The 22,292-nt window shown below is 36.1% G+C and overlaps 1 protein-coding gene across 1 annotated transcript; it reads left to right on the forward strand.

Moving 5' to 3' along the window:
* The first annotated feature begins 3,698 nt into the window (after positions 1-3,698).
* On the forward strand, positions 3,699-5,200 carry LOC113074469 (natural killer cell receptor 2B4-like). Its single transcript, XM_026247309.1, has 4 exons — positions 3,699-3,807; positions 4,039-4,380; positions 4,740-5,066; positions 5,184-5,200. Exons 1-4 carry the CDS (start codon positions 3,759-3,761, stop codon positions 5,198-5,200), a joined length of 735 nt encoding a protein of 244 aa, XP_026103094.1. The 5' UTR covers positions 3,699-3,758.
* Positions 5,201-22,292: the final 17,092 nt, after the last annotated feature.

Consider the following 22,292-nt stretch of genomic DNA (forward strand, 5'->3'; position numbering starts at 1 on the left):
ATGGTCTGATATACATGTCGAATCTTCCCATGGTCATTCACAGGTGCCATTGTATACACAACACCTCTGTCTTTAGGTGCCTTAAGTATCTGATACACATCAGAGTGCCAATGATCTTGAATTTATGATGTCCTTTTACTACAAAATTTCGCAGATACACATGCTGGCCTTCATATAACGGATCTTCCTACACCCTCTGATCATGATATTACTTAGGTTGAGAGGCAGCACTACTCAGTCTCTATCTAGCCCCTTCAAAGGCCACCTGAATTAGGGTCTGGTGCTTTCGAATCCAGTCATGAAAAGTGCCAGCCTCAGACTCCTGCACCCCACCCAACAAAATGTCTGTTGGTTACTGGAAACTTGGCTGAACATAAGAAAGTGTGGAGATTCCCCAGTTGACTTATGTGGAGTAGTATTACTCCCACACTCTTGACACCATCGCTTCAACTCCGCAGTCATTCCAGACCAAAAAAAAATGCTGGCAGACAAGTTCATTTGTACGCTTCACCCCCCTGATGTCCATGATCTTGGTGTAACTGAATGATGCTTCAAAGAGACTGGCAGAACTACTTGAAAGACCTCCTCACCACCATTAGGTCGAAAATTCAGACGATGCAATATGCCATTCTCCACCAGACAATTCCAATGCTGCAACAAAGCCCAAATCTAGATGGATAACGGTTGATGCGTCGACAAACTAGGGTGCCTCTTCTGCCTCAGAAGGGTTAAAACACGTTGAATATCAGGTTCAGCCCACTGCAGAGTACACATATCAGAAGCAGAATGATAAGGTAAAACAAAAATGGCAGCTTGAGTGATGTTAGGCCACAGCCTGCTGCAAGGGCTCTGGAACAGGAGAGGTAGTAAAATCAACACACAACAGCCTGCATACCAACAACTTTCAATGAGCCTCACTGAGGAATTAACAGGCACAGCTGCAACAACATATTGCCAATATAAAAACAAAAAAACAAACATTACTATGTTAGGCTAAAACACACAATACACGCATAATCAACCATCACTTACTTCCTACTTTTTTTCTTTTTTTTTTTTTTTTTTGATGTCCAGCAACAAATGCACATTCTGCTGGTAGATGCGTAGGCTAAGCATATCGCGGTCAAAAAGCCTGTCACGTAATTGGAATCTGTCTCTCATGACAGTGTGGTCAGGATGTGGTTTGTAAGCGAGAGATGGTAAAGAAATGTAGAAACTGAAATAGAGGGAAGGCGTTCATGAATTTGTCAGAGCTAATGTGGGGGAGATTTTACTGTTTGTTTGACTAGAATTTTATATAATGATTTCTTACATGATCTGTTATATTAAGAGCAAATTAAGCAATATCTTTTATGCAATGACTTTCAAAGTGAGTACTGTTTTATTATTCCAGTTGTTACTGTCATAAAAGTATTTTAGAGAACTAAAAAGAGGAACAATAACTGTCATTGTCAGAGATCAAGTCTGCAGGAAGCACTTTGACCATCAAAACCATCTAGAGAGCATTACTGAATCATCCGAGTGAAATAAAAGCTGCCTGGTATCAGATAGCTAATGCATTACGGGAAAGACAAGGGAGAAAAAGAAAGACAAAGATGCTGCAAGATCTACATTATTATCATGATAAAACACAAATGATAGGTTGTTGTATATCTGGGCAGAGTAATGAAAAAAACACAAGACTTGACCTATAACTATAGAGAGTTAAAATAGTCAAGCATCAACAGAAAACATACACAAACAAACTAAAAGCTAAGCAGTTGGTGCAATTAGCCCACAAAACGCTGAAGCTGAAGTAAGCAGTCCGGAGATAAACAGTGGTTTATAATTTACTGTAAATAGTTTCCAAGGATAAGCCTACAAAAACAGCTAAATACATTTTTTATTATTATTATTTATACCAGTAAGTGATGTTCTCTGACATTTGTCCAGCAATAATGTGGAAACAACATGAATCTCACCACTGCTTTACCCAGGATGGTTGAGGTCTCTGAACTGTTATAACAATTATAACAGTTGAACAGTTGAACAGGAGTTCAACCAAAACAATGACATCATTTTCATGTTGCTGACATGAATTAACTGTGCTCAAGCTCAATTTGCTTGAGAATATTTTATTTTATAATCAAATTTCTGACATTACATTACAGCTTTTTAACAGAAGATGTAATTATGTTATTTCTCCAGGGCTGAATATTTCAGATGGAGTTTGAATATCCCAGATCCTCTTATTTGTGTCATCTCATTTTAAAATCTTTCCCACACCCCTGATCTGGATCTAAAGTTCCTTACCAACAGAAAACTTTATAAACATAATATAAGAAACGATTTTGCATAGTTTTTTTTTTTTTTTCCCTGCAGTGGATTTTCAGAAGGCCTGTGAGTGGAATAAACACGAGGGTCTTCATGCTCTGTGACACAGTGACATCTCTGAGTTTCTGAGTCAGAGCGAGATCTGCTGTGGTCTGGTTTATTTAGGCCATACGTCTACATGTTCACTGAACCGATGTGGTTTTGTTTTGTTTTGTTTTTGGGTAAATAGCCAGCCAGTATATGAGAATTGATCTATTATGGGATGTATGTGGTTGGCATTATGTGCATTTGAGCAGTGGACTGCTTCTGTTCTCAGACTCATATTTGTCACTTGATTTGTCCTCTGCATCATTAGACAACATTACTTAATGTTGAAGTTATTTATTTATTTAGAAATGTCTTTTCTGCAACTTTGCTGACTTTCAGCTTTGCTAATGGTTTGCACTAAACCTTATGTCTAAATACAATTGTCTGCTTTATGACCAATTGCTTTTGAAGTTCATCACTTGTTAGTCTCTTTGGATGAAAGTATAAAACGTGTTAACTGACCGGAATAGTAATTGAAGATTTTTAGGTCAGTTGTATCAGTAACTTCATGCTACATGCAAAATATATGTATGATGTTAAATATTCATTACATGCTCAGATCTCCAAACAAATTGTTTGCATTGTATTTTTATGTTCTGTGCTATAAGCATGTTCTATCTCCATATTTGCATAACCCATGAATGATATTCACACATCACTGTGACATTTGTTGAACACAGATTTAACAGGTTTCTGCATTTGTATGTGATGCTCTACAGGAAATAGTGGCCAACCAGAACCAAAGTGTCAAAAAAAATCTATAGAAAGTGCGAACACAGGCAGTCATTGAGAAAAGTAAATTAATTTCATTTGCCATATTTTGGTCTCGTTTAGAGAAAAAAAAAAGTGCATCTAGTGTCCCAAGCCCCTAACACCGCTCTCAGGGGGTGGAGCATAACCAAACGTGGTATCCATTCCAAATCCATCCATTTATTCGGTTTATTATCCTGTTTCCTTGTATTTGTCCATTGAATTTGTAAAGAATGTTTACTGCAGTAAAGTCATAATTTAGATTAATAACGTATTATAGTGATTAGAGTATATAGGATATGTATGATTATAATAGACTGTTGACATCTACAAAGACTGAATATAATGAAGATACTCTCTCAGTCAACACATGTAATCAAAATCAGTATATGGTGAAGTAGTTCTAGATTAAAAACAAGTAACTTAATGAATTCACGAAAGATTAATAAACTCTAAGCACTGTGCGATAGCGTCATAACCCCCCCACCCCCACCCTTCCTTTGTTTGAGCAGACTTCTGCTTGTGCAACTGTCGTTTTTAACGTACGTTATCCACGGAGCTATGAGGAATTTAATTATCAGAAATCTGTCGGACATAATTTGAATAATATGCATTCAGATGCTGCTTTCATCTGTTTATGGATTCTTATCACAAATGGTAAGCTGGATTGCGTTTCATGTTGGGCGATCTTGACCCGCAAATATGTACCTAATGTAAATACATTATGCCTATGCAAATAATCTTATATATGAATGCGTGTAAGATTACACATACGCGCGCGGGTATGTAACCTACCGTTATATTCAAATTTTGATAATAGTTTAAAACCCTCCTTTTATCCTTGTTTGTTTATGACAAATATTTTTCCTTTGTTTGAATGTGTTTTAGGTGTGTTTGATGTTAAAACAGATGAAGTGAAGTCCAGTGTCCAAGTACCAGTGACTGAAGGAGATTCTGTCTCTCTAAACACTGATGTTAAAATACAGAGAGATGATATGATACGGTGGACGTTTGGACCTCAAAACACTCGAATAGCTGAAATCATTAAAAGAGACCAAATAAACTTTATATTTGTCAGTAATGATGAGATATTCAGAGACAAACTCCAGATGGACAATCAAACTGGATCTCTGACCATCAGAAACATCAGATCTGAACACTCTGGACTTTATGAGCTGACTGTCATCAGTGGAAAAACCTCACTGAAGAGCTTCAGTGTTACTGTGTACGGTGAGTAAACTGTCACTAATGCTAGATTTGATCATTAATGTTTAATTCTGAACTCTAGTATTTTTATATAAAAGTTTCTAAATGTTAATTCAAATGCCAGAAGCTATGAAATGTAATGACAATAATATAATGACAAACCAAAAGTTTTGAGATAATTCAGCTGCTTAAATGATCAATCAGTGTCTTGGAGTAGATACTGTACAAGCATTAATTTCATTCTCAGCCTTGCAATTAAAATTTTGGTTTATTTTGATTAGACTTGCAAGAAAACATCTCCATCATGTTATTTTTGTAGTTGTTTATTGATAATACTGAGATAAACACTTTCTTTTACTTGTTCTTTGTATATTATTTTCCAGCTTCTCTTCCCATTCCTGTCATCACCAGAGACACTTCAAACTGTTCTTCGTCATCATCACCATCATCATCATCATCTAAACGTTCATCAGTGTCCAGGTGTTCACTGTTGTGTTCAGTTGTGAATGTGAGTGCTGTGACTCTCTCCTGGTACAAAGGAAACAGTTTATTGTCCAGCATCAGTGTGTCTGATCTCAGCATCAGTCTCTCTCTACCTCTGGAGGTGGAATATCAGGAGAACAACACCTACAGCTGTGTGATCAACAATCCCATCACAAACCAGACTCAACACAACATCAACATCACTCAACTCTGTCAGCCATGTGAAGGTACATCAGCTATGATTAATCTCATCACCTGTACTGATATAAATATGTGACCTATGCTGGCTAAATTAGTCACAATGAACAAATTTTCAATTTCAATTTTACATTCTCCATTAAAAGACCTTCTGAAAAACTGAAAAAAATAATTAAAAAAAAACTGATGAAGTTCTGAAACAAAATCGTCTAGCAACATTATTTCCCCCATTTCTTTTTCAATAATCATTACTAGATTAATACTCAAAATATAGCTATTTTTATCTTTGTTGTTATAAGAACCAATGAAAAAAAAATATTGAGTTTCTTAAGTTGTGATTTTCAACTTTAAACACTATTAGACAAATGTCTTCCAGATCTGCTTTATAGTAAGTATTGTTTTCTCTTGTTTTTATTACAGAATCTCTCCGTTCCTATTTCACACTACTGGTAGTTGGTGTATTGTTGCTGGCTATTTCTTTGGGCGGGTTTCTGTTTTGGCACATCAAGAACCGTAAACAAACAGCACAACCTGGCAAGTATTACTGCAACCGCATGTATCTTTATGTTGGAAAAGTGTTTATCATATGACCATCATTTCATGTATAATGTTTTATAGTTGAATTGTGGTTATTATTAAAACAGTTGAAAATGAAGACATACATTATGCTACAGCAACATTCGTTGCACATCCTTTACATCATACGGTAAGATGCCGATTTGCTGTGTGCATTGTGTCTCGCTGCCTGCCTGTAGAAAACTCAGCATTAGAGAACTGGTGGATTATTAATGCTCAAAGAAAAAAAAGAAATCTCAATACTGGTCTGTGCTTGCTTAATTCTTACTTTAACAGAATTTTTAACAGATGATTTTGGTTAATTAAACTATGATTAATTTAAGTGATATGTTATGTTTCACATGCACCATGCATCAGGCACTCCATGATGGACAACTCTTTCTAATGAACAGGGATTTAAGCTACACCCATCACTAACAGTGCACAAATCTTTACAAATATGGATTAGTATGACAAATAAATTCAGTGGATTTTAGTAGAAACAGACTGAAAAGGCTTGAGTTTGTAATTTAACATTAAACCAACTGTTTTCCTTCACTGTTCATATTCACTCCCTGATAAAGATGTTTTATAGATCTCTAAAATAAATATAATAAATCAAGCTTCATTTATATTGATATTATGCATATCCTATAGTGACATAGGACATATGTGATATAGTGACATATCCTATAGTTTTACTCCCTTTGAAATAGACATCAAGAGGGAAACTTTCTTGCTGTTGTCTTGTTGCTGCTTTACTGTACTTGTGCGTGTATTACATGATCATTCATGCATGTGTGTGCAGATCATGTCATATTTGTTGCAGATTGATTAGTCGCATGAAGACTTGTTTTATCACAAACTGCTCTGTCTGTGATTGTGAGATGCTGCTCGCTTTTACAGTTTGTTTCAGTATTTTAATATATATTGTAAAGTCATGTCTGGCTTTGTGATTTGTTAATCATTTCCTTCACTGATTAAAAAAAAATACATTCTGAATTCTTTATAGGAAATAGCATTTTTATAATACCCTTTCAGAACTTCCTTTCCTGTATAAAATGACCTTTTATTGAAATTAAGCTGTGAAGTTCTGCAATTCTGTCCCACAAAAGAAGGCATGAAAGTGTATTCACAGACTCCATAACCAATAGTGGCAATGATACGAGTTGAAGGGATGAATGAACGTCTTGTTTGGTTTCTAGAGCAGTTTTCGCTGTTTTTGAAATTTGATTCAAAGTTTAAGAGCTAAGCATCTTACTTTAAACTCTGTTAATCAGTTTAACAATATGAAGAATTTTCTGTCTGTATTTTGTTATTCTCAGAGAGATTTACTTTCTTCAGTTTTGTGATTGTGCCATCAACACGATTCCTGACTTTATCTTTGTGATTATTTTCCCACAGACACCTGATGGAGAAGGCAACATAGTGTACTCAAGTGTTGCAGCACCTAAGGAGTGAAACATTTGTGATGTTTTGTCTTAAAAAATAAAAAATCTAACCGCCATACAGAGCAGTGTTTCTCAGCTGAAACTGCCAGTGTTCTGTGATTTGTCCTACGCTGACAGATTTTCCTACCTCCCACTAAAACAGTGGATAGTACGAAAAATGTTACAGTACTGCAAATACAGTAAGTATGTGTTATATTCGCGTTTGTAGCTAGAAGGGATACAGTTACAGGAAACCAACAATATTCTTTTTCTACTGTGCCAGCCCGAGCCTCTTGGGGGCCCTAAGCAGAATTTGATTTGGGGGGGGCCCCTCCCACCACGCGGAGTCACCTGTGCTTCAAGATTATTGACACAAATGTAACGCTATATTGTTACATTATAAATGAATACAGTGAGGTTATGTATTAATACAAAATAAATAAATAAAAATCAATACTTAAATAACATACTTTACTCTTAAACTTCTGAATACGAATGGTCACAAAACATGAAATAAATAATTTGCAAATGTCCAAATGCAAATGTGCATTAAATGTGCAATCTTTTAAATTAAACCAAAATAGACAAACATTAATATAATAAAAAATATAAAGTTACAAAAAATAGTTAAAAACTTAAATTATGAAAGCAAACATAAGAACAGCTAGGATTCAACAATGACAATTGTACAACAATGACCTCAAAATTGTTCCTTGCTCGCTTTTCAGGAGGCAAAGTCACTGATGACATCGGGACAGCAGGGTTGTATTGTTGTGACCCCCTTCCTCAAATATGATGATGGAAAAAAACACCTAGACTACTATAGGGGTGAAAATAGAATTTTAATCAAATAAAAAAGTAAATGAATAAATTGTATTATTTACTAATTACAATTGTACCATTCAACATTTACCTATGGCTATAACTTTATTATGACTAATTTATTTCATATAGTCTTAAGAATTCAAAAATCATGCAAAAGGAAATTAAGCAGTTTTACTATGATAAAACCATGGTTTATTTTTGTAAAGGTTGTGATATGCACGTTTTTTGTTGAAGAAATTATATAGGCTGTGTCATCTATGGCAAAAATGTAACAGCAGCAATTACATGGCATTTGGCTCCCTGTGCAGGCATTTGTAATAACATGTACATAACTTGTTTATTTTGTATGTGCCTACATTATGTATTTTAACAGTGTTATTATTAACCAATTCATTATTGCCTCATAGTTTTTTTTTATATAATGCATTTAAGTCCTTTTAAAGGCTATTGATGGCTTAGGACTGTTTTTATAGCAACAACAACAACAAAAAAAGATTACAGTATATTAATACTTATTTGTTAATTATTATTTGAAGTAACAAAACCATGGTTTGCAGTTGCCATGGCTACAAGAACGATGATCTGTGGTGTTATTGATAAAACCATGGGTAATTTTCGTAAGGGAACCTGAAAAAAGAAAAAAAAAAAACTTTAACAGGAAAGTGCCTGAAAGTGATAAACGGGCCTCGTTTTTACTTAAATTATTTATCATTTATTTTAATATATATTAAAAATGTATAAGGTGTGCATTGTAGCTGACACCTAAATGAACACATTACAATTGTTTTGTGACTGCAAGTCTTTCTCCTCAAATGCTATTGAGCTTCAAATTTGCCTTTGAGCCCATGTGAACTACCATAATTTACATATGATTTACAGTTTATTTTAATAAATATTAAACATTATATTCAATTGTGCATTATACCTGACACCTAGATGAACAATTACAGTTGTTTTTATGACTGTAAGTCATTCTCCTCAAATGCTACTGACGTTAGAAAAGTGTATACCAATATCGCATTGAACTTTAGAAACGGTCCCTAAATTTGAGACTCTAAAACGTCCAACGACAAGCCACCTTTATGTCCTTTTCTTCTTTCTCTTTTCGGCACCAGAGGGATACATCCTCTTTGTGACATGACTTATCAGTCACAAAGCCGGCGCGAATTAGTCAATGCACGCGAGGTGTCTATGCGCAATTGCGCATGATTCAAACGCTAGCAGACACAGCAGCAGTTGTCGGTAAATAAGAATTTTCTTGTCTTGAATTATTCATTTATTCGTTCATCATTCATTAATTCATTTAGATAACTTGTTTAAGTTATTTAATTAAAAAAAAAAAAAAAACTGGTGGCCAGGGGACCCAAGCAGCCGCTTAGTTCGCTTATGCCTCTGGCTGGCCCTGCTATTCTACCAATTAGATTTGTGTTTTTATTAAAATCTACACCTACCCCAACCCTAAACCTACCCTAACAGTAATGCAGATACATTAAATATTGTTGTTTAGCATGAGAAAAAAGGATGAGCTATTGAAAATCTGACAGGGTAGGATAAAAGGTCAGGACACCGGTTCATGAGCTCAGTATTTTGGGAAAAATGTGAGGGATTCAATGTTGCATGCAGATATTGAAATGCAGCATGTAAAGTGAAATTATGTCATGACAAGTGTTTTGGAAAATAGAAGGATTTAGAAACTAAAATAGTGATCATATTCAGCCCATTTCATGTTAATAACTGATGTGCATCTATACATGTATATATGTAATATTAATCCATTTCAGCATCAGATCTGATTTTAGTAGTATTACTGTCACTTTAGTATTATTAGCAATTTTGGTCAAATGTCTGATGTAAAATTTGTGTCCTCAAAGGAAACCAGTTGAGAATTACAGAGGTAGAATGCAAATGTATTATTTGTTATTATTATTTTTTTTATTTCCACACTGCCATTTCATTGTTATTCATCAAACATCCAAAAAAATAATAATTCTGCATTTCAGCTGAGTTTTTGAAGACCATCACTGTCAGATAACTGTACAAGTAGCCATGTATTTCAGGGACTTCTTTTTGACACTTTGAGACAATCAAACTAATGGATCTTAAAAAGGTCTGACAAAGAATGGATTTAGTAACAGCTTCATAATGCTCAAGAACTGCCTACACAACAGAGTTAACTTGTCTTGATCTCTTGAGCTCATGCTCTACAGCTGACTTAAAATTTCAGTGTTTGTGTATTTTATATTTCAGCATTATCTCTTGAACATTGCACTGAATTAAATAAATGTTTGTTGTGCTTTATGCCGTTTTAAGTAGTTAAGTGTTTTTTAATATTTAATCACTTATCAGAATATTGTTAGGAACATAAAGCAAATATAGTCTCTGATAGCATTTAGCATTACAAGCCACAAAAATAATAAATTGAATTCTTACATAAAGTTAACACATTTAAACCTGCTGCTTGTTTTAATATATATCTCTAGCAGTTACTGTTTTCCTGTCTCGACAGGACATGTTTCCACACCTTTGGCTTTTCTCTTCTTTTTTTCTTTTGGCGGGGACTTTAGATGGGAACATGTTGAGATAGGTTCAGAAATGGGTAGGACTATCCTCATTTTTCTTGTAGTAGAAAATGGGCGCGGCCATTAGTAAATTCTATGGGTCTGGCTTCTGGTCTCATCTGTGTCCAAGCCAAAACACTCCATCATTCAGAGCTCTAAACACTAGAGCCCGACCGATATGGATTTTTGGGGGCCGATGCCGATGCCGATATTAACTCGAAAAGAGCCGATTTATAAGCCGATATTTAGATTTTGAAAATAAACTGGATATTAGACCCATTTCCTATAAGCTGCACTTACACAACATTCAATAGCAAAATATCTGCCTGTTCTATGTATGTGGGCTGTATAAACCATTTTCCAGAAGGGATTATGTTTAAAAAAAGCCTTAGATTACGGTCTCAATCACTAAACAATTGCACATAAAAAGTATATATTTTTTAATGATCAAAAAACAGTCTGGTTTTAAACATTTAACACTTTTACTTTCTTCCAGTTGAAGCTGGTTTTAACAGTCTGTGTGTGTACTGTAAATAAATTATAATACTAAAGTTAAAGTATTTGCAGAAGTAGTCCCACACTTTGCTGCTACAGCATTCACCTTTTTCAGCCATCTGTAGGCAGAAAGAGAGACAGAGAAAGAATAAGCATGTGTATTAATAATATCACCATGTATCATTACTCATGTCATCATTAGAATTATAATAATAATAAACAGGGATCTCCTACATAGGCAAAAATGAGAAAAAAATATATATTTTTTTTATTTGCCAAGCAATAGGTATTACCTACTTATATTTAACTATATTATTTCAACATTTCCCTGTAATGTCTGTAAAGTTGCTTTGAAACAATATGTAAGAAAAAAAAAGAAAAAAGCGCTTGTTCAGCTCACATTTATTTACATGTCCCCTCTGATTTAATCATTTCTGACGCACCTACTGTAGTCACTGTAACTACACTACATTTGCTCTCAAAGACACATTCACAAGATTACGGAATCAATTCGAAGTTGAATGGTTAATGTTAGTGCCATGAACACACCGCTGTCAATTTTGAGAAGAACCACCTTCAAACAAGTTAATAGCAAGCATTTAAGGGGCCTGCTAAAAAGGAAGCTATATTAGCGTTAGAGTAACGTAACCAGCCTGAATTCACCAAATTGTTCCCTGGGCCTGAGGGTAGCCTCTTCTTCCTTGCTTCTCTCTTAATTCTCATCAGCAGGACTAGCGCTATCGCTCGCTTCTTACAACGGGACAGATACATGTTTAGCGGGACTATGAAAGAGCTCCCGCTAAAAGTTTTTAAAACTCCGCCTACGCCATAGCGCAGCGCAACTCGCGTAGTATCTGAAGGGCAACGCTGAACCCAGCGGCCAAGCGCTGTGCATACCGCATCCTGTGTGAAAGGCCCATTACGCGGTCATTATGTGGGAAACACACCGCAATAGAATAAGAATAAGTTAAATGCTAACTTTATAGTTCGGCCTCTTATTAACGTTCGCGCTCTCCCACTGATAAACATGGTATTAGCTTTGTGGCTAATCTAATATAGCAATGCATTAGCGGCTGTAAGTGATGTTACAGAATATTTAGAAGTGATAATGATAGGACCGTTAACTAGAACTACCACACTGTTTTTATATACAGTGTATGAACTAAATCTACAATCATTTCACATGACGAACGACAGACTCACCTGGGTGGCTTGGCTGATCGCTTTCTTCTTTGTGGATTTCTGGCGCTGTTGTCAACTCTGGAGTTGCAGACCGCCCTCTGGTGGGCAAACGATGCAACACTCATAACATGAGTGAAGCGCATGAGACTGTTTCTCATGTTTCATCGGCCGTTATAAACGCCGATGCCGATTTAAATGCAATTAGCTCATATCGGCCGATAATATCGGCCGGCCGATATATCGGTCGGGCTCTACTAAACACTATGTGCATAATATTAATGACAGAGATGAAGCTGATCGAAATTCGTTTTGCTTCGAAATGCTCATATCACCGTGCTCTTGTGACATCTGCTGAGAAAAAAAAAGCAAATGTCTCAAGAGCACGGCCATAGCATGTAGTAGAGTATTGGGCTAAATTGATGCCAAAACCATTGAAAATGTACAGACTAAAAGTCACAAATAGACATTACAACTTGTAAACACAAAACACAAAGATAAAAAAAATCCGCAAACAAAGTCCTCATGATCCGCAAATGTAAAACAACATCTACAAAACTATTTTACAGATATTTTACATTTATTTGTAGATCTTATTTTGTGTTTACAAATTGTAATATGCATTTTTGACTCATAGTCTCTTCATTTTCAATGATTATGGCATTATTTTGTTACAACAGCAAAACAATAGTCAGAATTCTGAAAACAAATGTGACACAATCTACAAACAGAACATGATCTTCACCTCCAAACAAGTCACATTACATTCATTCAAATTCTGGTTTTCAAGTACAAGTCACTGATTTCTGTTAGTGAATCAGAATGTGTTTATTTGTGGATTTTTAATCTTTTTGTAGATCATGCTTTATATTTGTGGATTACGAAGAGTTTGTTTGAGGACTTTGTATCTATTGTAGATCTTGTTTTACATTTGCGGGTCATGAGGACTTTGCATGCAGATTTTTTTATCTATTTGTAGATTGTGTTTACAAGTTGTAATATCTATTTGTGACTTTTAGTTAATCAATTTCCAATGGTTTTGTCTTAAATTTACCCCCATAGTAGAGGGCTGCATTGGGTCTGGATTCCCGCAGGACTCAACGCAAATCTCGCGGCGCAGGCAGTTTACCTTTGCTGCGGGTGGGTGTGGGCGTAAGAACATTTCGCGGGAGACCCGCGCGGAACGGTGGTGTGTAGTAGAAATGGAGTGCAAAATGCGTTTTATTTTGAGCATTACCGCCAGAGCATGTGAGCGGAGCAGAGTGGTAATATTTGCTTAAAGGGTACATAACATACACGGTTTCACTTAATCTCATGTTAATCTCGAGTACCTATTGAGAATGAGGAGTTGCCGTCATAGCACAGAGCCCCTCCCCTCGATATCACAGTCTCCGCCATGTTGGCAGGACACCGGCGGCGAAACAGGATTGTTTAAATGTGTTGTTAACTCGGTAGTAGAGGAGGTTTTTGCAATTCCGCACTGTTTAACCATGCCTGGAAGTTACTGCTGCCTGAGAGCTTCGGCAAATACCGCTGTTTTGCGATTGGTGTGAGCTTGTTCCTTTAAGGTCCCCTTTCTTTCGCCTTATCTTTCTGCATTGCTTTACTTTTTTCATTTCTTTCTCGTATTCTTAGATCCGTCTCTGTTCCGCCGACATAATAAATGCACAAAAATTAAAGAGCTCTGAAATGTTTAGTCGCGCCTCTGTGAAGTTCTGAAGGCATTGCCCCTGGAAACCGATAGCGTGTCCTACCATCATGGCCGACCGGCTCAGACCCCTCCCAAATCAACCCAAATCGGCACGTGACTCCTCACTCTCAATAGAGTAGTACCAAATATATCCAAAAAGTCTTTAGTTTTATCATATTTATAAAAGAAAAATACAACTTTCCGATTCTTTACAGAAAAAGCTGAGCTCCTGGAGACGTGCCGTGAGCGGAGCTATAATACTGATGTTTTGTGTTGTTTCCATTAACATATATTCACTTATGTGCTGATTTCCAACAAATTACAGAAATCTGATGCAATTGTACTTACACGAATGGGGTCTTTTATTACAGGGACGGCTCCATGATTTAATAGCAAACAATGTGCAAATCCAGCGTCGACTTGGGAGATGTTTATAAAACATTCATCACTCAAATGACCAGAACACACAAAGGCATTGATACACTTCGTTGCTGCCCTGGAAAAACAAACTGCATCCTCTGTTCATGTAATGCTTGGTTCTTGGGGAAGCTGAACACGCTAAACTTTCCCTCACATCCAAAAACACACTTTATTTGTAGGAATTCTCAAACAAATCCTATGCAGCGCTGCCGACGATTTGGAAGTGTGTTGATGTGCGCGGTCTAACTCTCCTCTGGTCAATGTGTGTGCGCGGACTTGCTTTTCCAGGAGAAATGCTCATATAAGGACTTCCGTTCTCATCTACGTCATTAGATCCACGATTGAAAAAAAAACTGCTCAAACTTTTACCAACCCGGAAGTAAGATTTTCGGCACATAAATTCTCAGTCATTCTTCTAAATTATTATTTTTAAACTTTGGCCATGTTTAGCATGAGAATCCATCTCTTAAACACTGTGAACAACTCTGAATACAAGAAACAACATTGTAATGCCACTTTAAGAGCGCTGTGCGCCTTTCTGAAGATTCTGCTCCGCTCGCTCAACCCAGTCCATAATCTAAGCATTCTTTAAGTGCATTTTATCTTGAGTGTGCTTTTCACAGGCTTTATAATCCAAGTCTATTTTGTAAAGATCTACGCAAATATAATCTTGTGTGTGTGCTTTTGTGTTTTAATGGGCCTGTTTTGAATGTTCTATTGTACAACAATGGCAGCTATTTTCACGAAAATAAAGTGAAGGAAAATCATATACACTTCTTCAGTTTTTTGCATTTTAGGTAGGCTATGCATCTAGTAGTCCTAATTGTTGTATATATATATATATATATATATATATATATATATATATATATATATATATATATATATATATATATATATATATATATATATATATAGAAAAAATGAGTTTTGTTTCAATAGCAAAGTCTCATTTGGTAAACCCACCACAGGGTGTCCGGTAAGAGACGTGGTCAAAGATGGATTATATGGGACTAACCCGTTTATTTGTCACCACAACACAGTGATTAATAAGGGTTTCTGTGGTTGTTCTATAAAACACAAATGAAGAATAAACATGAATACACATGATGAATATTCAGTGAAATAAACAATTAAACATATTAATAAATTAAAGAAAACAAACTTGCTATACCATATATATAGAATTAAACAGTAAATAGATTTATCTGTTGCATATTGTATCAGAGGTGCTTTGTCTGGACATGCCCAGTGCTCATGAGCATTAAGTTGTTCACAGCTTCAAAATATCTCAGATATGAGCAGCACTAATAAACAAACTACACCGAAACACAAGTGAAATGTACATAGATAACATTAACATAAGCAACTAGGAATAAAGGTTATATGTAAACATATAGTGAAACACTGCGCTAGCTAAAGACATGTTAATAATATGTAAGCATTAGCATAACAATTACCGCACATCGGACAGCAAAATGTAATAGACAGCTAAGCCAACCATATCACACACACACACACACACACACACACACACATACACACACACACACACACACACACACACACACACACACACACACACACACACACACACACACACACACACACACACACACACGATCGTTTCAAAGATAAGATATATTAAACTTACTTTACATTGACGCACAACACCCTTAAAATGAGTGGAGCTATATATGACACGCAATGATAAAGTTTAGTGTCCGCATGACCGCTCCGATGGACTCTTCTTCTTCTTCTGTTGAGTTTTATGGCAGTTTACAAACAAAGTGTATTACCGCCATCTGCTGGACTGAGGTGCAGTTCATTTTGGGTTTTTAAAGAAACTGAATAAAGCAAAAAAAAAAAAAAAAAAATTCTACATCCTACATGCTACCTGTGTATCTTTGATGAATGCTACTATAGAGCTATTTATGCTTCCTGACCTGGGCTCTGCCAATAATGTTTCCAAGGAGAATACTTTCTTAGCTGTATTAACTGCCCTTTTCAGTATTTCTCTTACCCTATTAAACCTTCTACATCTTAAAAGGACATGCTCCACATCTTCTCTCTCTCCACAAACCTCACAATTCCCAGATGGATGTTTCTTTATGATAAATAAATTGCTATTTAAACCAGTGTGTCCTATTCGTAATCTGTTAAACCAAACCTCCTCCTGTCTATTTGTGTAACTGGTCCTTTTCCTTGATATTTCTTGTTGTAATTTATATAAATGTCTACCCCTCCTCTCCTGATCCCACTCAGACTGCCACATTGCATTCACTTTTTGTTTGATTATTACCTTTATCTCTGACTTACTAAGTGGAACATTTATTTGAATTTCCTCTTCTTTTGTTGCCTCTTTTGCAAGTTTGTCAGCTTGTTCATTCCCTTCTATACCTTTGTGTGCGGGGACCCATACAAACTGCACTATTGTTCCCTGTTGATTAATTGTAAACATGATTTGATTTATTTCATTCAGGAGGTCCTGTCTACACCCTGATTCACCATTCTGAATAGATGTTAATGATGACATAGAATCAGAGCAGATAACAGCTTTAGGGAGCCTAGCCTCTTCTAGCCATTGCAATGCAATGATAATGGCTACCATCTCCGCAGTATAGATAGATAATGATCAGTAGTTTGCTTTTTGATATATATCTCTGATTCAGGAATATACACCCCAATTCCAGTCTTACCCTCAGAATCCTTTGATGCGTCTGTATATATTTTTGCAGTATTGTAACACATATTCTCAATATACTGCCCTACCATATCTTTTGTTTCTATGATTACCCTAGGAGAACAAAACAACCAAGGTGGGGTTATTGCCAGAGGCAAGGTCTTGCTACAATGTATATCCTCTATCTTTAACTGATTTGCTAATCTGTTGGCATCCCACCCAAAGCTACATATCTGCAATCTCCCATATTCCCAACACTCACTTAGGACTTCCTTAGTAGGGTGTGATGCATTATGTCCTTTTAAATTGATCCAATAAGCCATACACAATTTCAGGCGCCGGAGGTTTAATGGCATTTCTTCTGTCTCTACTTGTAGCGCTGGTACAGGAGATGTTCTAAACGCCCCACTACATACTCTAGACTTTTAGCCTGCATTCTGTCCAGTTCTTTGATTTGTGTCTTTGATGCAGATTGGTACACAATACATCCATAATCAAATACTGATCTAATCAAAGCAATATAAATTATTTTAAGGGATGTTCCTGAAGCTCCCCATTTGTACCCTGTTAAACATTTCAATACATTATTTCCCTTTTTGCATTTTTCCAACATTTTTTGGATATGTTCCTTAAACGTTAATTTTACATCAAGCCACACTCCCAGGTACCTAATAGTATTAACTTGCTTTAATTGTTGTCCATATAGCTTTAGTTCTACAGTAGGGTTATTTCTTTTCTTTGAAAAACAGATAACTTGTGTCTTTTCCACTGATAAATGAAAACCCCATTCAAATGCCCATTTTTCAACCTTGTTAACAGCTAGTTGCATCTTAGCTGTAATGTTTTCTATATTACGCCCTCTTATCCACAAAGCTCCATCATCAGCATATAATGCTCTGTTTATTCTCATATCTTCTATTGACTCAAATATGTCATTAATCATTAGGTTGAAAAACACTGGACTGCACACACTGCCCTGAGGTGTCCCATTTTCTATAGAATATGTCTTGGAAACATTAACCCCAACTCTGACTTCAATTGTTCTGTTTTTTTAAAAAGTCCCTAATCCAATTGAACATCTTCCCACCTATGTTCATCCTATTCAGCTTGATCAATAGTCCCTCCTTCCATAGCATATCATATGCTTTTTCTATATCAAACAAAGTAGCCAGAACTACTTCTTTATTATTTTGTGCTTTCCTTATCAGATTCTCCAAACAAACTACAGGGTCCATTGTTGTTCGACCACTGCGGAACCCGCTCTGATGTTTAGAGAGTAGATCTTTCTTTTTAACCTCATACATTAACCTCCTAATCACCATTCTTTCCATTAGTTTACATAAATTCGACGTCAATGCAATTGGTCTATAGCTTTTAACTTCAGTTCTGTTCTTTCCTGGTTTCCCAATAGGAACCACAACAGAGTGTTTCCAACACAAAGGTAATTTACCTTGCTCCCAGATCTTGTTATAAAGTTTTAGAATTACACATTTGGCTACATCATCTATCTCCTTAATCATTTTGTAGCATATACCATCCTTCCCTGGTGAAGTATTCTTGACCCCATTTAATGCTCTCTTAAGCTCAAATAAAGTAAACTCCTTATCAAGTACGCTCTCACTATCTACCTTTTTCCCTAGTAATCCTTTATATTCCTCCATTACTTTAACCCTCCATGATACTTCTCCATCTGTTAAGTTTTTTGAGCTATGAACCTTGACAAACCCTTTAGCAAACATCTCAGCTTTCTCCTGATTAGTCATTGCCTCAACCTCATTATTTTTAATCACAGGTATAGAGAATTCCCTTCTCATTCCTCCCATTTTCCTAATCATGCTCCAAACATCACCCACTTTAACTTCTGCCCCAATCTTACCACAAAATTCACGCCAATATTTCCTTTTTGCCTTTCTTACAACTTGTTTAACCTTTGCCTGTGCTCTTTTAAATTCTATTAAATTTGTATATGAATGGTTCGACTTTACATTTCTGAAGGCTTTATTTCTGAATTTTACTGCTTCCTTGCATTCATCTGACCACCAAGGTACCATTTTCCTTTTCCTCATTCCAGAAGATTTACCAATAACCTCCTCCGCTGCCTCACACAATACATTTGTTATTTTTGAGTTTAATTCATCAACATCACAACTCCTTTCTGATATTATCTCCATCATTTTACCATTCACTTTATAACTATACAACCCCCAATTTGCCTCTCTCATTTTCCATCTTGAAAACCAGTTATCTTCTAGACACAATTTTTGATTCCCAACACTTAACCAGATAACATAATGATCGCTGCCAAGAAAGCTTTCCTTAACCTCCCACTGACTAACCCCTGCTATCTGATCAGATACTATCGTAAGATCTAACGCAGATTCTGTCCCATGATATGCATCAAATCTAGTACATCTTCCATCATTTAAACATATTAATTTATTGTCATCCATAAATTCCTCAATAGTACTTCCATTTTCATCCACTTTTGTTCCTCCCCACAGAGTGTTGTGAGCATTAAAATCTCCACATAATATTACCTTTCCATTTTCGCCCTCATACATCCCATCTAGCATTTCTCTCACAATTTTTTTACAAGGATTATAAAAGTTGATGATTTTAGTCTAAGTTCTACCTATCCATATATCCACCAGGACTACTTCTACATCTACCAGCACATTCAATTCAATATTTCTATAATTTATCCCCTGTTGAATAAATGTAGCCACTCCACCTCCTGTAGTGTCCCTGTCTTTGCGCACTACTGTATATCCATATATAATGAAATCTAGTGTTGGTTTTAACCATGTCTCCTGTATACAAATAATATTGGGTTTGACTTCTAATTCCTCAATAAAATTCTTTAGCTCCTGACCATTAGTAATTAAGCTTCTAGCATTCCACTGAAGAATGGACAGAGTCATAATGTTTGTGACTCCTCTCGTCCAACTTCTGCTAGTAGTAAATCATTGATGCTATCTATAGTTATTTCCCCCACACCAATGTATTTCTGCGCTGCTTTTATTATGATTTTGATTTTCTCAGTTTTGCTCGTTGTTTGAGCAGAGCAATTGATAACTTCTGCTATGAAGGCTATAAACTTTACATTGTCCACTGCGATATATTTTGACTTAACCTCTTTCCCGGTCTGTCTAATTTCCTGAGAGTACCATTGCTGATTCTGTCCAGATATTCCGGGACCAACTCCTGCTGTTAACTCTGCTTCTTTTTTTCCTTTAACTTGTTTAATTGCTTCGGCATATGTTACCTTTTCCTCTACTTTAATTCTCTGAACCTCTACTGCGCGTTTGTGCATCTCACACCCTTTGTACGCAGCACTGTGCTCTCCTCCACAATTACAGCATTTAACTTTAACACCTTGCTTACATTTACCATACTCATGGTCCTCCCCTCCACACTTGCCACATCTGGCTTTTCCTCTACATACTGCTGCTATATGCCCATATTTTTGACATTTAAAGCATCTGAGTGGGGGTGGGATGTACTCACGTACTTGGTAGCTCATATATCCTACCCTAACTCTTGTCGGTAACGTCTCCTCTCTCATGGATAACAGTATGGATAAACTCTCCTTTTTAATCCCGTTTTTGTTATACATTAACCTCTTCACTCTTTCTACCTTAGCTCCAGTCACATTACTCATAATCTCATCATTAGTCAACTCAGTTGGGACCCCTGTGATCACTCCCTGCACTATTCTTTTCTTCTCCCATAATCCACACTTGATCTTCTTCCCCTCCAAGATTGTCATTTTAATCAAAAGGTCCTTTTGTCTGTTATCAACACATGTAATGATTAAACTTCCATCTCTTAATGGCTTAACTGACACAGTTCCTACAGTGTTGTATAACGCTTTTGATAGCTTCAATGGATTCAAAGAACATGGCGAATCAAACTGAAGTTTTACCTTTATTTCTTCCTGTTGTCTTACATTTCCTCCAGTGTTACCCTCACCTGACTTCAGAGATTTAGCATTTAAACACGTGGATCAGTGAATGCTGATTGGCTGCCTGTGTGTCAGTCAGTCTCGGCAAAAGAGAGACAGAGATTCGGATAAGAAGATTAATTATTCTTAAAACTATAATGGCCTTTTTAACATATATATATAATAAGTATTATTTACTTTCTTTTTTGCAATAGCCTGCTAGGCAAGCTATTGTGAATGTGAAGTCTGTGAGATTTTTTTTAAAGCATTCTATTTTTTTTTACTTATTTCATTTTGTATTTATTTTGTTAAAGTTATATCTAGCGTATTTTCAAAGTTATCCATGTTTATTTAATGGTAAAGTTATTTCCTTGTTAATCGTTTGGTGCATGTATGCAGTAGGCCTAGCCTGCATTAAAAAACTGAGGTGCCGCTAGTTTCAGTTTTGTTTTAACGGTTAATGTTTTATAACGCTAATAAAAAAAGTACCCATATGTGTTTTTGCCATGTGTGGCGCTTTGGTTTAGCATCGGTTACTTCATATTATTTAAATGCAATCATGTTTAAAATCTGTTATTCTGGATGTTAACTTGAACGAAAAATTAGTCTTGAGTAATTAATTGTGTACATTTTTCACGAGCTCTGCATAAAGTCCGCGGGAGTAGAACACAAACATTGCGAGTGCGGGTGGGAGGGCCTGGTCATACATTCAGCGGGAACGGGCAGTCGCAGGTCTAACCCTTGTGCGTTGTTCAAATTCACTACCCTCCCGTTATGTTTGGAATGAAAACATCCACTAAATTAAACTGCTGTAAAAATTTATCCGATATTACTCTTTTTTACTTTCTTTCGCATAAATCTATTAATCAACCTCTGCCCTTTTCAAAACTACCAAATGTTTAAAAAAAAAAAACATATCCAAGATTTTAACTCTTTAATTGCCAAGTTCATAACTGAAGTCACTGATTTTGGGGGGGGGGGGGGGGTAACAAAATGACTTGTTTTCAATATAAAAGTAATTGAGACTGGATATTTTTTTTTTACCTTTTATCACAGTCTTGGGCATGTCAAAGTGATCAACTGTAAAAATAACCAATTTTACCTCTTCCCAACAGGGAAAACCACCAACAATCAAGAATGCATTATTATATTGTGTCATGGCTTTGCAATCAAAAAATTTAGTTATAATGTAAGTCAATGGGGCAAAAACAGCCACCAACAACAAATTAGGGAGAAAAAATTCAAATCTAATGCTGCACAAAAACTAACAATGCATCAAAGCCAATGTTGTTACTAATCTTTGACATGCCCAAGACTGTTTCTTTCTAGAAAACACAGGATGAGATGGAGACTCCCTGTGCGAGCAAGTGCGAGTAACTGGTGGACTTGTCGGTGAATGGTGGATGGTAGATTCGTGAGAAGAATTAGACTTACAGGAGAAGAATTGGACTTACGGGACGCATCATCAGTAGTGTTC

Source organism: Carassius auratus, unplaced genomic scaffold (genome assembly GCF_003368295.1).
Source record: "Carassius auratus strain Wakin unplaced genomic scaffold, ASM336829v1 scaf_tig00014789, whole genome shotgun sequence".
NCBI classification, from domain to species: domain Eukaryota; kingdom Metazoa; phylum Chordata; class Actinopteri; order Cypriniformes; family Cyprinidae; genus Carassius; species Carassius auratus.